At 50.9% G+C, this 16,787-nt stretch overlaps 3 protein-coding genes across 3 annotated transcripts; 1 reads left to right on the plus strand and 2 right to left on the minus strand.

The window, feature by feature from the left end:
* Positions 1–1,116: 1,116 nt before the first annotated feature.
* On the minus strand, positions 1,117–6,726 carry TGME49_256100 (tetratricopeptide repeat-containing protein; the record flags this gene model as incomplete). The annotated part of the gene is made up of 2 exons (XM_018781115.1): positions 1,117–2,557; positions 3,130–6,726. The coding sequence occupies 2 exons, from the start codon at positions 6,724–6,726 to the stop codon at positions 1,121–1,123; spliced, it is 5,034 nt and encodes a 1,677-aa protein (XP_018636950.1). The 3' UTR covers positions 1,117–1,120.
* A 1,163-nt stretch (positions 6,727–7,889) lies between these two features.
* On the plus strand, positions 7,890–8,993 carry TGME49_256090 (glycerophosphodiester phosphodiesterase family protein; the record flags this gene model as incomplete). The annotated part of the gene is made up of 1 exon (XM_002364875.1): positions 7,890–8,993. The coding sequence occupies one exon, from the start codon at positions 7,890–7,892 to the stop codon at positions 8,991–8,993; it is 1,104 nt and encodes a 367-aa protein (XP_002364916.1).
* Positions 8,994–12,603: 3,610 nt separating this feature from the next.
* TGME49_256080 (glycosyltransferase, group 2 family protein) lies at positions 12,604–15,908 on the minus strand (the record flags this gene model as incomplete). Its single annotated transcript, XM_002364874.1, has 6 exons — positions 12,604–12,684; positions 12,933–13,216; positions 13,563–13,772; positions 14,020–14,318; positions 14,615–14,700; positions 15,750–15,908. The coding sequence occupies 6 exons, from the start codon at positions 15,906–15,908 to the stop codon at positions 12,604–12,606; spliced, it is 1,119 nt and encodes a 372-aa protein (XP_002364915.1).
* Between the last annotated feature and the right edge of the window lie 879 nt (positions 15,909–16,787).

Raw genomic sequence — 16,787 nt, forward strand, 5'->3', positions numbered from 1 at the left:
ACTTTGGCAGTATCCTCTCTGCTGTTAGTTTGTATGGGATACTTAAGCAAATCTATTTGTATGGACGACGATGGATTTGGTAACGCTCTATTTAAATTTAATAGTATACATTTCATTCATGTTATTGTCGGTGCTATCTGGGGGTGGTCCGCTAAGGGTCTGCGTTGCTTTTAATTGCACGCTTGCCAGTAAATTGATAAAAACCAGATACGCAGCACCAATCGGGAACAACTGAAACTAGACTCCCTGTTACACACTATAAAATGAAATTCCTAGGTTTTTTCCTTGCTGCTGCTCAAAACTAGATGTTGAATGCTATCGAATGCACAAGATCCTTCTGAAGTCTATCTAAATGCTAAAGATCAGTATAAAAAAACTACGTTGGGCGGCGTGTAAGTGTCCCTTGACAACTCACGATCTGAAGCTCTGAGTGATAGCACTGTCGCTTAACGGATAAATGTTACGCTAGGGATAACAGACAGGAAAGTCTTTGCTGTTCGCTTTCTACCGGTTCTCCCAGAACGGAACGCAGAAGAGAAACACCACAGTCGGCAAGCTCTGAGTGTATCGTTTTACCGGCCAAACGGGGTCAGTGTCGGGAATGTCGATCGTCAAATATCGACATCAGTCGATAGTAAAACGCACATTCGCAAAGAAACCAGAACAAAACCCATTTGTCTGCCTCGCTACGGAGGTCTCCTCCGACCAGGCCGACGTGAATGCTTTCCCTGACAAAAAACAGTTGGCCTACGAATCTGCACGAACACTCCCCTCGTGCGAATAGTCCTTCTAGCCACGCATCTGATTTATAGTAGATACGCAGTCACTTCTGACCCAGTTTTATTCTGTTCAATTCAAACACAGACGCAGCCATTCGGCACGCTGCAGTGATGGTCTCCACTATGACAGCTAACCCCTTTTTCTGGGAAACACATGATACGAGTGGCTCGGGTGTCCCAACGTCCAGCCGAATGTTGATTTGTCGCATCAAACTGTCGACAGGTATGTTTTCTTCACCTCCAACATTGGGTTGGCCAAATCGCTTTTTCTGACGTTCGTTTGCTGTTTTGACGGATCAGAACCACTGAAAAGAATCCTTTCATCAGTTTGTTTTCGACAGTTAGGACAAAACACCGTTGTCTGGAGTGGGCAGAGCTTCCCTCAAGTTGCGGACCATCTGTGAAATGCGATGGTGCACGCCATAGCATCTGGTCGCGGACGTTTCAGCTGCCAGAGTGAGAAGCGTGGCTTCTGCCATCGCGCCAGCGTTCCCTGCTAAACAGGCACATTTGTACAACTCTACACACACCTCTGGTTGTGCCCAGCCCAATTCGTACCGCAAGGAAAGGACCCACACGGCGCCGAGAAGCGCCTCGAACGCGGCTGCGTGACTTCCCTCCCCATTTGTCAAGTCATTCGCAAAATCCGGCTCGCACTTCGAGGCCTCTTTGTTCGCAGAAGCGGCGCATGGTGCCTTTGTCCATCCGCTCTCTTCCCACGAATTACCGTCGCAGCTAAACGGCGAGTGTGCACACCCGCTCTCAAGCATAGCTCGAAGGTCGAGGACCTCACAGACTTCGTGTGACAGCTGTCCGGTTGTTCTAACAGCGTCAAGCAAAAGCTCATCGAGCAAATGCTGGACTGTGGCTACACTCAACTCTCCACGAACGGTTTGCTCCCTTTTCCTGACCCGTTCGTTCCTCTCTGGAGGCGAAGACCGCGGTTTTCTCGCGAAAAACCGAAGTGCCTTCTGGACAGCAGAGCGTGCCGCAAAAATGCGGCGGAGAATGGCAGATCGCGGCTCCTCAAAAGACCGAGACACTTCTCTTCCTCCCGTCCACATGTGTTTACAGCAGACACACCGCCACACGGGACCTCCGTGGCGACTATCGCATGAAGGCACGGCCACGCAAGAGTGCCCCAGAAGCGCTAAAGTCGCCGAATCCGTACAGCGCGTGAACGAGTCTGTTGCCAATGCATGCACTCTCTCAGGGGACCCCGGAATGTTTTCCCGTGAATATATCGCATTAGCGACTGCTTCCCTGCTTTCCTTGTTGCCTGTCGCAACATTCGTCGCTCTTTTCATGGCCGTGACAAGCGTACGAAGCAGGAAAGGTCCCCCCTTCAACGCGGCTACTCCATGGAAACCTCGTTCTACGTCTGCTAGCGAAAAAGCCGACTGTCGGTGAGAAGCGTGGCCCTGCTGTGGTGAGCCTTGCACGGCCCACATGCGTTTTTGCATTCGCCGATCCTCTCTGTCTAACATCAAGGCACGCACTGCATCTAAAAGAGCGTCCTTTTGAGGTATTCGACCGCCAAGATTCAAATACTTCAGAGATTTCGCTGTTCTTCCGTCAGATTTTGGGAAACCCGTCGCCCAGTCAACGGAGAGTGCTGCTACCTTGGTAACTTTTTCCCAGGTGGCTGGATTGCTGGTGCATCGAGGACAGGGGAGGCCTCCAAAAAAGTCGGGGTGGAGAGGCAGGAAATGGCTGCCACACCCGAGAGCGTTGTCAGAGCCTCCGAACTCCACTACGGCCGGCCACGTTGTGCAAACCTACGAAAACAAAACAAGCAGAGAACAACAGCATCTTGAAATCATCGATTGGCCACTGAAACACGGGATCAGCAGCGCGAAGCGGGCATCAAAGAAACACACAAATTAAAGCCACCAAGACGCATCCAAAGTTCAAAAAGACACACGGAAACTGCACAGACTTCCCAGCAGTAGTATATGTATCCTTATTGGTGGACATTTCGGTCATTTATTGTCAATGCTATCTTGTGACTCCTTCGTCAGAGAACCCCCCCACTTCGTGCCAAAATCTGTGACAAAAAATTACCCTACCACGATGACTATAGTAGGACACAGAAAAGCCTCCGACATTGCAAACTGATTCCCACCGTGTCGAGAAGATGAAGCAGCATTCGTTCGTCTCGGTCGAGTCGTGGGTTGTATTATTTTCTAGGATTTCTAGTGGGGGCACATCGCATGATGACTGTATACACACGGGCACACTTTTCAGCTATGACAACTACGACTGTCACTACATACTCGCGACAGAAACGAAGAAAGTGACTGAGCTCACGATGGACACGTTTTGACACAAGAGTGCCTCACCGACTTACCTTGCACAGACACTGAAACAACGCCTCGGTTCGGAGCAGAGTCTGTCTTTCTTTCCACCCGTTGCGTCCTCGTCCAGCAAGGGGCCCGTAAGACAGCGTGATTTCTATTTTAGAACGGTTCTTCCCGCAGTTGTCTCGATTCGTAGTATTTTCTTCTTTGCAAAGACGAACTTCTATGGGGCACCCGGTAACGAATGGGTCGCTGTGTCTTTGAGTTGAAACTTCTGTTCCACCCCAGTCGCCTTTTATGTGAGACACTTGTTTTTCTTTCGGTTCTCTCCCGCGGGTGCCAAACACCGCAAGCGCGTTAGGAAGGCAGGAGTGATTGAACTGCGAGGCGTAGAGATACAAACCGCGACCGAGGCTCCAATCACTGTCACTCTCGTCCAGCACTAGAGAAAGACCAAAAGAGTTGCTCCAAACAGCCCCATATGCCCGAAGTGCTGCCCTGAGAAGAAGCGTCCCTGTGTCGCCGGTGAAGCAGTCCATCGATCTGTCTTGTCCTTTCTGGATGTCGTCCGAGAATGCCAGCCCCGCCTGTGTCTGTGCCTCTCCGACCCCTCTCGCTTCCGCTGGTCCTCTCATCCCTCCAAAACTCGAAGAGTGACTGAAGAAATACTCTCCAGCAATCCAGACAGCATTGACGACGAAATCACATAAAGTCTCTGGATCGCGTGGCAAATGCCAGGCGAGAGAGTGCATGCGAGAAGCGGCCCACGAACAGCTTGCCAAGGAAGCTTTCTCCGAGGCCGAACACCTGACAGGGGGAACGAGATAGGTCAAGGCTTCGGCTGCTTCCCCTCGACTGGATACGCAGGGCCTAGTGGTAGTTTTCTCACAGCCCCTGGGAGATGCAAATGCATGAATTTCACAGTCCTTACGAGGCATAAAACTCATATAAAACCCCATTATTTGCCTTGCGACATGACGCGTGCTGTCCTCAAGACACCCACCTGCTGTACGGGACACATGCAAATTCATGAAGCTGGCCTGGCCTTCAGAGGACCTTGCCTCGTAGGTAGAAGGATGAGCAGAAGCCTCCACCTCTCTTCTGTTCCCTTTGACCGCGTCTGCACTAGAGATCGCCCCGGCAAGCAAAATGTGTGAAATGTTGGCACTTGAACAGTTCTGTGCCCGTGCAGGGACAAGGAATTCCCGTTTTCCTCCTGCCTTCTCATTTTCTGTTTTTACCGATGAACAGTCACCTTTGAGTGCAGTAGCTTGAAGGATGGTGGACACAACTTTCTCTCGTGCGACGCCAGCTTCTTGGATCAGCACCTGAGACCGTTCTGCCGCAGACTCGGCAACTTCAGCACACATTTCGGTCGAACTGTGCAGTTCATTCTTCTGGCAGGAACTAGCACGACACGCAGCTGCAGGACAATCTTTAGCAGCCCGCATGCCCATTGCTTCACTCCTCCGCGGATCTCTGTATGGAGAACAAGCAGATTCGATGATACTCAGAACGGCCTGCTCTATGCAGTCAAAGATGGCAGTGGATGCACTTTCTACCTGTGCGAAAACACAATCAGGACTGGCAGCAGGCACGTTGTTCCGAGACAAAGCAGCTCTGTGGCTATTAGTTGCATGATCTTTCAAAGAAGCTGTTTCACCATTAGTTGCCCGTGTGTTAGACTCCAGTTGACCAGCAGTTTCCTGTATATTCGAAGCCCCGAAACTCCGGCGACAGGCAACAACATGGTGGGAGAGGTCCCTACACTCGATGCAGCAGAATAAAACCGAGGTGCAGAAGGCACAAGGCGTGGTGAGAGTGACGGCAGAGCAGAGGCGGTTTGGCATCACATCGTCATTGTCATAAAGACAGTCTCCATCGTCAACCTGCCAGCAAGTGTCAGCGAGAGTGAAACAGCCCGCGCAGACGGCTTTCCACCCACAGGAAGACAGTGAGTCGCTGATAAAGTCTTCCCACAGTTGGCCGAGATCCTCGCTCCTCCCTAACGCAAGTAGAGGAGGCAGAGGCGAATTCTCTGACGGCGAACAGTAGGAAGCGACGGGGTATTCGCGCAGGAGCACCTGGGGTTCTGGCGGTGAGATGTTTGAAAAACATGCGTCGGATGTTCCGGTCTGGACCCGCTTCTTGTTAACGGTTCGCTTGGAACAATGTTCACTCGAAAGCGACAGCATGACTCCACGGCCATCTGTCGCCTCATCCCCATTCACACTCAGTTGCGGGTGTAGATACTTCAGATATGGACTGGTTGCCGGCGTCTGTTCCAGCTGCAGTGAGCATGTATCGCCGTCAATGTGAGTGTTCTGCTTTCCTAATGAAGTCAATTTTTCTTGACGACACTCTGAAAGGCTGGCCTCCTCCGAAAGGCTGCCGGACTGTGCCTGACCGTGCCTGGAGTTCCTTTCTCTGTGGCTACTTCGATGGCTTGGCCTGTACTCCTCGAGAATTTCAGATGGTCTCGCATGCATGCATCGGCAAGCCCCAAAAGTCGAGTTGTCGTCTCCTTGGAGACCGGTGGCTACACTGCTCTGCAGTAAAGGTCGGTCCAAGGAGGCAGTTAGTTCGACCGCGGCGCCTTGAGATTCGTCAGGGAGGGTCTCGGAGTTGCGTTTAGTCTCTTCGCGTTCCCGAAGGGCAGCACAGACACTTGACGCGTATGCGGCTTCTTTCTTTAGTTGCGCCACAGCTTCCTCCAGCAGGCGTGCTTGCTGTCGGATCTCTTCCGACAGAGCACGTTCTGGGGACCGAACGCGGGCCTCGCTCCGTCGCGAGCACTGGTCGAGAGCCGCGGGAAGCTGAGCAATCCGAAACTTCAGACCTTTCACGAGAGCCGCGCATGCAGAGGCCCGGCGAAACCACGCTTTGGGATACGAAGAATCGAATCTGATCGCAGCGGTCCCATCGCGCAGCGCGGCCTGTGCGTTTCCCAGTCGGAGGTGAGCTGCGCTTCGGTTTGACAGAACGACGGCTGAATCGCGACAAGAAGCAGGAAGCTGTCCCGCATGCGGTTGTGTCGCGTCGCTCATGTGCGACAGGAAACGGAGGGAAGCAGTGTAAGCGGCAATGGCGAGACGAGGATTTTCCGCACCTAAAAACGTATTTCCAAGGCGTCTCAACGCGGCACTGATAGAGCTGGACTTCCGCAAGAAGTTCCAGCGAATGCACATCTGCGTGTTCATCGGCAGACTTGCAGAAACTGCCGTTTCTAGGACAGACGCCGATAAATGCCGTATCGTTTCTGCATTTGAAACGAGTTGACCTAACTGAGAGTCTAAATGCTTTACTTGTTTGGATTGTTCAGCTAGCGGATCGACAGAGGAACGTGGCGGAACGGTTGCTGGCAACAGCAACGAAGGTGGCAAGCAGGCCAAAAGGAAGACACGCCGGAGCAGAGGTCCTGCCTCTTGCGCTGAAGCAGACAGGAACATGGCAAGGAGGTCTGTGTCGTCATGTTCAGTCGCTTCGCGACGCTTCGACTGATCGATGTGTGTCCCGGGGTTTCGGGAAGATTGACCGTTCGAGTCGCTCTGTTTCAACAGAAACTTCTCGAGAACCGCTCGCAGCTCGACCGCGGTCTCAGGACTGTGGAGCTTCAGGTGTCGGTACAGCTGGGAGACCGGCCCCATCCTGCCTAAGAACTGGAGTTCCTTCAAGCCACACACGGGAGCTTTCCATTGTTTGTCGGGTGATCAGTTGTCACTCCGAGTAACCATCAAAACAGCTAGTCTGTCTGGGTGTCCGCCTTTCTGTCCAGGGGCAAGCGACACCACCGGCGAAGACATGCTCACGGATAGAGATACGTTCTTAGCGCAAATGACAGCATGCAGATGCGCGTGCGAAGAAATTTGGAGTTCTGCTCAGCAGAACACGAAGTCTCACGTCGATACTAGCATCGAGGCGCTGAGAGTCCCGTATGGAGAAAAGGAGTCTCGCAGATTTGACGGGCAAGACGGCATATTGTTGTAGGCGTTTGCCGCATCCCTGTCTCGGTATTACAGGGAAAGCCAGGTTTGATGTTCACCGTCATAGGAAAACAGTCGGCGCCCGATTGTTCTTACTCGGAGAACGATACGAGTACGATGCATGCGGCAGCGCGAACCGCAACCCTCACTGACTGTAATGATTGAGCTGGGTTGTGTCTACCTCTCCTCGGCGTGCCATAAAATACCTCGCTTCCTCAGATTCACTGCTTTCCCGTCTCCGGAAACTTGTCTCCTTGAGAGAACTAACCACCATCGCGTGGTGGCTGTGACGGCTGTGACTGCTGTGACTGTGTACATTCTTTTGGACTTGGTGGATGTATCTCTGCATACCGTAAGAATGCGAGCATATCCTTACTATTGTTAAACTCTATCGTCTTAGTGCTTCTCACTAAGGGGAAGTTATTTCTTCAGTCAGATTTTTCAACCATCAATTCTCACTGTGCATAAGCGGCATTCATGGTCCTGTCGTCTGCTTCTCCCGTGGTCGATCAGTCTGAGCAACTGTCCCAAGGTACGTTTTCCCGAGTTGTCTCTAGCAAGCTCACACCAATAAAATAGGCATTGGTGTGTATGTATATATAAAAAAAGTCTTTTTCTGTCATTCGGTCTCGAAGTATTGCACAGAAAACGGTTGGAGGACATTTCAAGTCTTTTTTTTCCACTTTCACGGGTAGACTCCCATCGTGGATTGTCCTCCAGTTTAGCGTTCCTCGTTCAAACACAAGCCCAGACACAGGAGGATTTTCCAGCGTGTGTTTCTCCCACTTCTTTCCTCCCTTGCGTTTTAAGAGTGTCTGAAGTGAAATATGATGCAAGGAACCATGGATTACTTGCTGTCGACTGCGTCGTCGGTCTCCCCCAAAGTCTTGGTGGGGGCCAGCGCGTGCACTTGCTTCGTCGCCGCGAGCTGGGTCCTCAACCGGTGGCCTGGCCTTCTTTGGCAGACGAAGCGCATTTTCAGCAACCCGCCAAGGAACATCGCGCATAGAGGAGGACAAGCTGAGCGAGCAGAGAACACCATCTTGGCTTTTTCGTACGCCGTAAACGACTGCAAGTGCAGAATGATTGAACTGGACGTCTGGATGACCAAGGACAAAGTGATGGTGGTTGCGCACGACGATAACATTGAACGTGTTACGGGGCAGAACATGCTGATTAGCGAGACCAATTACGCGGATCTTCCTCCCGTGCTCGACTCGGACCACCTGAAGGACTGCCACATGGAGTTTGTGCCTGGTTTCAAGGGTTTCCCCGTGAAATTCTCGCCCCAGCCACTTCCTCGGCTGGAGGATGTTTTTGCTGAGTTTCCAGACACCACTATGAACGTGGATATCAAGGCCGAAGCCGACCCGCAGAGCGTGTCCAAGACGCTGGACCTTGTGCGGAAGTACAACCGCGTAGACAAGACCGTTTTCGGATCTTTCGACCAGCGTACCCTGAAACTCATTCAGGAGTACGAGAAAGACGCAGTCATCTCTATTGGTCCCACTCGCGCGAAGCTTCTGGTCTTCGCCTACTACACAGGCCTGATGCCATTTCTGCCCATCCCGGAGAGAGTGTGGGAGTTCCCCGTCTGCAAGTACTATTTCCTGTCCTGGCTAGGCAAGTCAACAGGGAAGTGGGAAAGCAGGCTGCCCTGGTTCTGTGCTGGTTTTGTCAAAGGATTGTGTTACTTGTATGCTTGGACCTCGTTCAAGCTCATCACCAATCCGAACTTTGTCGCGGCTCTGAAAAGGCGCGGTCTCGTGACCTTTGGATGGGTCGCCAACACTGCGGAAGAATTCAGCGACGGCTACTACCGTGTCGGATGCGACGGGCTGATGACAGACAGACCTGCTCTCCAGGCAGAGTGGCTCTGTAGCGAGGGACTGGACGACACCGCGCCTGCAGAGAAGGACAAAGAACTGTAAACGCCAGCGTGTTCAGGCTGCCGACGCATTCATTGGAAGATTCCTAGGCAAAAAGAACCCCGAGATAGCAGCGCAACTCGAGTCGGCGGTAGTGAACGCGTTCGGACACGCAGCGAAGAGCTTGAGAAAAAGCGGCCTCCTATTTCGTAGTACCATTTGTCCATTCTTTTGGTCTGTTTTCAATTAGGCTGTCAGCTAAATAGGTACGTGGAACCGCAAGAAGTCAGGGGGACACTGCTTGTACTGACGTCTGCTAGATTCCGTATGGTCTCAAAGTGTACGGGCAGATTCGAAGAATAGCAGAATTATTACATGTTCCAAGCGCCTACCCTTTCGGAAGGTGCTTTTTCTCTACGCCTCTGTTTCTTTAGTGCATGCATGTGCGTATACTTTTTATAAAGCTTTTCATCCTGACGATACCGAAGCCATTTCCCAGCGGAAGGTTCTGCGGTCCAGCGTGCCTAAAGAGAGTCCTTTCCCCGGCACGATCACTATTGTAGCAGAGAAGCATGCAGGAGATGGGTGGTCGCCGGGATCCGGGTTTCCGCGGTTCTGCCAAGCATCTACATCCTTTCCGAATTTGTTGGAGAGATGTCTACGTTCATTCGTAGAACCTTCCATGGTTGCGTGCGTGCAGCAGCTGTAACTTTTTTCTCGAACTTTGTTAGGTGGAAAACCGTCGTTTCTGCAGTTTAGAGAGTTTGTCGATGTTAGTTTGTGATAGTGCTGTTCCTCCTACTCCGTGAGCAATCGTTTGAATCTCGTTTCCAGACTAAAACGTGCTGGTGCAATGCGTACAGAGGAAGTTTTCTGCTTTGTGTTCCTCACGTTTTCCGGTGTGTCCAGTGGACTTCTTTCTGCGTTGTGAAGGGCGAGACACCTCGAACGGTTTTCCCAGCAGAGGACGACAGCTTCCAAGTGTCAGTTGAGCTCTGTGCTGGGGAGAGGATCATCGTGTTGTGGGGGGCCCTAACGATTGCTTTGTGCATTTGTGCCGTGAGAACATTTCGCACGGTAATTGGACTGAAAAGTCTTCCTGATGTATCATTATCTGCGTCCGAAAGCAGGCATGGCAGAGTGAAACAACTTCTATGTGGATCTGAGTTTGAGACGGAAGCACTTCTGAGGCACCCCGAGCCCTCGGGAGTCGAGTAACAAGAAAAGGATTTGTTTCTGGGTCGCACTGCAAGCATCGAGGGAATGCGTTTGTGTGATGCCTTACTGATGAAGGCAGACACAAATACGGTAAAAGAGCGAAACATTTTTTCTCCCCGATTCTGCGTACTTGTGGTCATGGCATTGCAAGTCTCGCCGTCCAGCTAGGCAGCGGCACATATCGTGACCATGACCATTCCTGAAAGCATAGAAAAAGGGGAAAAGTTCACAAGTTCAGCAAGAGCAAACGTTAGCAGCTATTGTGGATAAGATACCGTATCACTAAAGAAACTGTCAGCTTGCACGATGGTGAATCATAAACGACAGAGCTTTGGAATCCCATGCATCTCACCAAATCTACACCCCACACCACAAACAGAATAAACTGAAAAACCCCTCTCTCTTGAAAAACAAAGGCTCCCGAGTGGCATCCGTTTGAGCAAAGGCAACTGCGAATTTGGAACGAAAGTTTGGCATTTTCTCTGGCTTAGTTAAGACCCAGGCCCCACTAGGATGGCATTTAAATGGCTGGGGGAACAGGTCAAAAATGTTCCCTGCTCGTGCCCGACCTGGTAGCGGGTGGTATCATCGCAAGGAAACATTGAGGCAGATTTCGTTTCCCAGACAAAAGTCAAACACTGTGAGTTGCCCAGGTTGCGCAGTCTGTAGTTCTCGTACTTCCACCTGAAAAGAGAAGAGTGAGGAGAGTAAAGAACTATTTGGACTTTCTGTTTGTCAGTGTAAATCAACAGTCACGGAACAGCTTTAACATAACCCTATGCCTTGCAGTTTTTTCTGTGAAACGAGGAGCAGTCTCGGTTAGAAGTGTGACTGACGGGTCTCCGCAAACTGGCCGAACAGCCCAATGGTGTCAATGTACACCTACGGTAGCTATCGTGTTTTAGTGGTTTTTTCTTGACTAATGCTTCCGAGCAGGCATGATTACTGGGTGGGGAGCGTTCCGCGACCATTGGAACCGTACTATTTCAAGAGCCGAAGACTCAGATGGGTCATGCACCGTTTTTGCGAGAATGTGCACATTCCCCCTTCGTCGGGCGAGTCAAAATCTCCCAGTAGCCGAAAAGTTACGTAGCATGTATTCCAGTTCAGACTTACACATTGTAATTTTAACACACTCGATTTGTGCAACGCTCGTGACCTCTGGAATATGGAAGCCTGATGGACGTTGTTGCTGTGTACTCACTTCATCGTTAGGTCGCCCTCTTCACAAAAAGCAATCGCGAGGCTGCCGTTCAAGCAAGCTTCGTCGTTTCGGGCCATCTTGACTTGCATTGTTCGAACAAAATACATGAATAGGGTTCCTGCACGACCGCATGCATTCGTAATATCTGCTGTTTGTCCTCCCGGATGAGGATGGCCACCGTCGAGGCACAGAAATGCGTTCTCTCGCAGGAGGAGCGGGCCTGAAGAAGTAGACGGCTAGACAACACAGGAAAGTAGAGCATCATCTGCGCCTTCTGTCTTTCGTGTGTGCGTACGAAAAGCATTTCCTGGTGGTGGGGGAACCTGCAAAGAAACACTAAAGGGAAAAATTATGTTCTCGTCAGGGATGAAGTTGCTCATGTCCAGTGACGACTGTTAGGGAGCTGTTGCGTGATGACTCCATGGCTGCCTGGTGAGTGTTTCTCACACAGGAGTGGATTCCGATGCCGAGGAATCTGAGTACCACGAAACCACACCCGAACCCCGTACTCTGCAACGGTGAACCCAACGTCACACCGCCAGTGTTTTTTAGAATCCAAAATAGACCTAGAATATGTGGAGGCTGCGCACGAATTGTTGAAACGAAGCAAAGTGGGCGCACGGTAGCAGTGACGATGCTCACGGATCTCAAACCAAAAGAAATCACACGCCGCTTGTTTCGCATTACCTTAGTCGTCTGTGCAGCCTTGTAGCTATGCTTGGCCTTCCTAGGGAAACATCTACTTATCCAGTGTCCCATGTTTTTCCAAGTCGTACCCATGAAAGGCACATCCTCACGGAGGCTTCGGACATCGGATTCGGGCCAAACGTTGTCCAGAAACCATTGAAATGATTTGCACCCAAGCCGCTCTCGCAGTTTTATACGGTCGCTGATGTCGCCGAGAGACACGTGAGGCTCTCCTGTGACCCTCCTTATGTAGAATAAAGGACATAGTGACAGTACACAAAGTGTTCATGGGGTGTCGTGTGCAGTTTTCCTGACGCAGCCGTGTCAGGTTCATAGCCGCAGGTGAGGGTGTGGGACGAGCCCGCGTCTTCTCTCGTCCTTGTGTTAGTTTCGCTGAAGACCAGCCGCGAAAGGTAAGGTGGATGGCAGTAGCCTGATTGTCACAGGAGGCCATAATGAGGATCGGTGTTAGCAAGCAGTCGGCGTGACTAGAAACCCTTCAGAGAAGGAACGCTCCCCGTTTACGGTGGAAACTGCCTCTGTTAAGACTGGTATCGTCGACTCCTACCAGGCGAGGTCTCCGTATTCATCCATCCACACAGCCATCGTCCTCACTTTGTTGGCTAGAAGGGAGTATAAGGGTACCTGTATAGACAAGCGCAAACCGTGACTGATGAGGAGACCAGTGTAGTTCCAGCTATCAACGCCAAGTTTTCCTACCAGATAAACACCTCTGCATGGCGGCGGCGAACGAAAAGGCCAAAACGCCTCATTTCACCGGTACTCATTTATGGGCCAGAGCATCTGTTGATGGAGTCGTTTCTGCGCTCCCGACCTAGTGTGATCTCATAATGGCTTATCAGAACACAGAGGATACGTCTGTTCCAGGTTACCGGCTGAGCGTCGGCGCCGCTTCGAAAAAGATGGAAAACTCGGCTACAAGGAGAGCACTCGAGGCGTCCTCCGCACTGCCACTGGCGTAGAGAGAGTTCGATATTCTCGGCCCCCTCAAATCTCATCCCCTCGTCGTACCCCCCGTGCTGGAGGAAATAGTTTTTGTCCGCTGCAAACACACTTCCCATCATTGTCGGGGACGGGCGGTAAGCTCCAGGAGAGTAGGCAAGACGTTCAGGCGACAAAGGAACAAAGCCATGCTCCATCACAGACCAAATCAGCCCTGAAGGTGACACGGTGCGCAAAATGATTGAAAAAGGCTTTTCGTGAGGTCCGAAACCATATATTCAGAGAAACTGTGGTCGAGTCGCAACGAACGAGTGCTGCTATGCTAAAACACTTGCAATCTATGCCAGTAAACGCTCGTACCATCTTAGTCATGCGCTGCTGTGCATGAGGCATACGAGGGAGACTGCTGCTGTGAAACCCATATGATTTCGATGAATCGCCACCTAAGTCATGAAGGCATTCGATGCTCTAGCATGGAATTCATGTGGTCGCCGGAGACTGGGATACAGAGTAGAAGCTTTTAGAATTTTTCTTGGGACGTGAGCTGCAAATCGTCTTACCCAGGGTACAACCAACCCCGCTACTTTTGAATTCCAGGGTTCGGTAGTCGACAGCATCAACTACAGGAAAGACTATGGTCTCCGGATTTGAAGCCACGCGAGCTACCAGTGGCTCAAGCCATTGGTAACCAACCTCCACGTGACTGTCCAATATTACAAATACATGGCTCTTCGCAGCCCGGATACCGGTTGACCGGGCCACAGTCACTCCTGTTAAGCACAGTAGGCAACGCAAACCCAATAACAGTGTTTTTGTTTCATTACACTACAGAAAGGGTAAGCCGGCACTGGTCAATACAGAGCAACATACCAGTGCAATCAACTGCTCATGAGGGATCAACCAGAATATGCTACCTCTTGTACTCTCTCATTTCCTGCATGAGAGACCTCTCAATTCATTCGGTTCCTACAACATCTTTGTGCACGTGAGAACGATGACCTTCTGCCGTCGTCTTACCCTTCCGAGTCTGGTGGCGGAGTAAGCGAACTTTCGGGAGTGTCTTCACGTATTGAGACAGAGACTGCGGTGCATTGTCATCCGTGATGAAAGGAAAAGTGCTTCCGTCGTCGACTAAAATTATTTCCTCTAAGAGCTGTAGCGGCGTCCGATGAAGAATACTGTGCAGTGTTCTATGCAGCGCGGTGGGATACTCGTTGTAGAAGGCTATGATGATAGACGCGGCTGGGAGAAGAGTAAGGTCATATTTTGCCAGTCTGAGCGCAAAGTCATAAGCGATGGGCACTGAGGCTTGGTGCCTCCATAACGGTCTTCAGCCCTCTCTTCCACCGTTTACTTCAGGATCCCGAGCTGTGACTTATTCTTGCGAAGGTCTTTCAAAGTCGGAACGTAAACAGAGTGAGTTGAAAAATGTGTAGTGAATAGAGCATGTCCCGGCTGTATTCTCATGTGAGAAAGGAGCAACGCCGCTTTCTTTCTCGTGCCCATCTCCGTCTGCGGAGAAGATCTGATTTTTCGGCACAAATAGAAGACAACATTATACCGCAAGAAAGTGGAATTTCGCCTCGTGTGAGAGAAGGGTCCGTCAACGTACTTGCACTCCGGTACTCTCCAATCGGGCGCTTCCAAGCTTATTGAAACGGGATTGGGGAGATTGTTCAATTGTTTGAATGAAGCAAACTGTCCGTCTGCATCGAAATCATCGAAATCCTGTTTTCGAAGAACATGCAGTAGAACGCGCTGCGCACCATATGCGAGAGATTTTTTCCAAAAGAGGGACAGAAAAAACGCTCTGTCGTTTCCTTATCGTTTTGCGTTACGAGATTGGTCAGTTTTTTTCCCTGGTTCCTGCAAACCGTTACACCTAGGCCGATTTCGATTTTCCGCTGGAAGAGTGATGTGCTTCGTGTAGGTCTTACGCAGTCAGTTTCGCCTTTCCTTACGGGTGATGAGAGGGGTCTTGCTTGCGACAGAATGCCATCCTCTCCGTCATTCTCCCCCTTTTCCGGATTCTTGGCTGAATTGCCTGCTTGACTTTCCATACGTGCGCCAGGCTGCTGTCTCTGCCGTTCTTTTCGGCGCCTTTCACACAGCGTTCTTCGCATTTTATCTAGCTGGTCGGCCAACGACTGAATTCTAGTAGCTCTAGGATATTCAGTGAGCATAAAAGGGGAAGGGGATAGGCTGTACAGAATGATGGCGACCAGGACTGTTGTGGCCAGCGACAAACACGCCTTCGCAGAGAGGCACGTGTAAACCGGAAGCAGCTTTTCCGATCTACTGTCGATGCGAAGAGCTAAACCTTTGTTGCCGACTAAGGAGGCATCGGACGGAATATGCCTGGTTCCTGCATTCTGCCGTCTCGCTGCCTTTTCGCCACCAATTTGTGCCTCGTCTACCCCCACAGAGGATGTGCTTGCACGTTCCTCCGTACAGTCTTCATTCCTCACTCGGCGACGTGGTCCTTTTGTTTGTCTCATCTTGCTAGATAAGCACCAATTATCGTCCGCCTCTTCTATTGTACGGGAAAATACAGTTCAAAAGTAGTGCTTCTAGTTCCTTACCCTGTGGCAGTTACTCGAGTATGAAAATAGTAAGAGACGACACTCCTATCGTCGTCTCCACACGCAGGCAGAGAAGGCTCCACCTCGTTGCTCCTATGGAACGAGAAAGACCCGGCGCCTCCTCTGAGCTTTTGTGTGCGTAAGAAGCGTTTTCCTTCCTCTAACACTGCACAAGGATGTCACAGCATTTTCACTGCAGCCGGTGTAGTACGGACCTTCTTCTCGCGATGTTGCTTTCCGGAATTGATTTAAGCCTCCTTCTTCGGACACGACTCCGAAACTGAAACAAAGTGCTTCACTTGTTTCATCTTGGTGAATCTTCATCCAGAAATCTGACACTGGCACAGGAATTCGCCACTGGGGAAGAATTTCCCATTAAGCGCGAGACAAAAAGCTACTACAGGTCTAGTGTGCCTCCAGGAAACACGACTGGATTCCTGAGTTGAAATGTTTGGAAGGAAAGTGCGCTCAACGTGTAGCAACAACTATTTTTATCGCGGTTCCGCTGAAGGCAGTGCCTCATCTGAGCCAAAAGATGTTCGTCCTTTTTGTAAAGGAACTTCCGAGGCAAAGCAAAAACTTGTCTCTCCTGCTGCTAAGTTCGTATCCCAGAAGGTTCTTAGGCTCAGTAACTTTCCTTCGAGTTGCTTTCTCGTTCAGGGACCGGAAGAAAAAACACATGCTAATGGTTACCGTAAAGTAGAAGTGGTGACAGCGTTGGGCGCGCGATCCGGGCTACTAGATAGTGCAGTCGTGGGTTAGAACGCGTCCAATATCCCCCGGCAAATTCGAATAATTTGCTTTCATATCAGAGTTGAAATGCTCTGTGAAACTTTGTTTTCGAGCCACTTCGTTCTCCAAAAAATGCGTAACAGAGGACAGCCGAACCAGCAACCGCCTTGTTGAACCCCTGTTAGTGGCATCTTGTCTTTGCATGCGAATCACGGGTGACAATGCGGCTACCGGATCTGTTTCCTCACTTTGTCGGTGGAAGCTGAAGCTCCACACAGAACAGTTGGTGGTGATAGCCCGTGCTGGTGTTGTGTTGCCACGGCAAATCTCGTAGGGTGGACTCTCGTGGCAGTGGCGGAGCAAACTGTTGTTCTTTTCAGAAACTGCCGTTACTTGGCACACACTGTCTTGTCGGACCACCCCGGCCTCCAAGTCGTTTCCTCCCCTCCTCCCTCCAGTCCAGAGTTGCCA

Source organism: Toxoplasma gondii, chromosome VIIb (genome assembly GCF_000006565.2).
Source record: "Toxoplasma gondii ME49 chromosome VIIb, whole genome shotgun sequence".
NCBI lineage: Eukaryota > Apicomplexa > Conoidasida > Eucoccidiorida > Sarcocystidae > Toxoplasma > Toxoplasma gondii.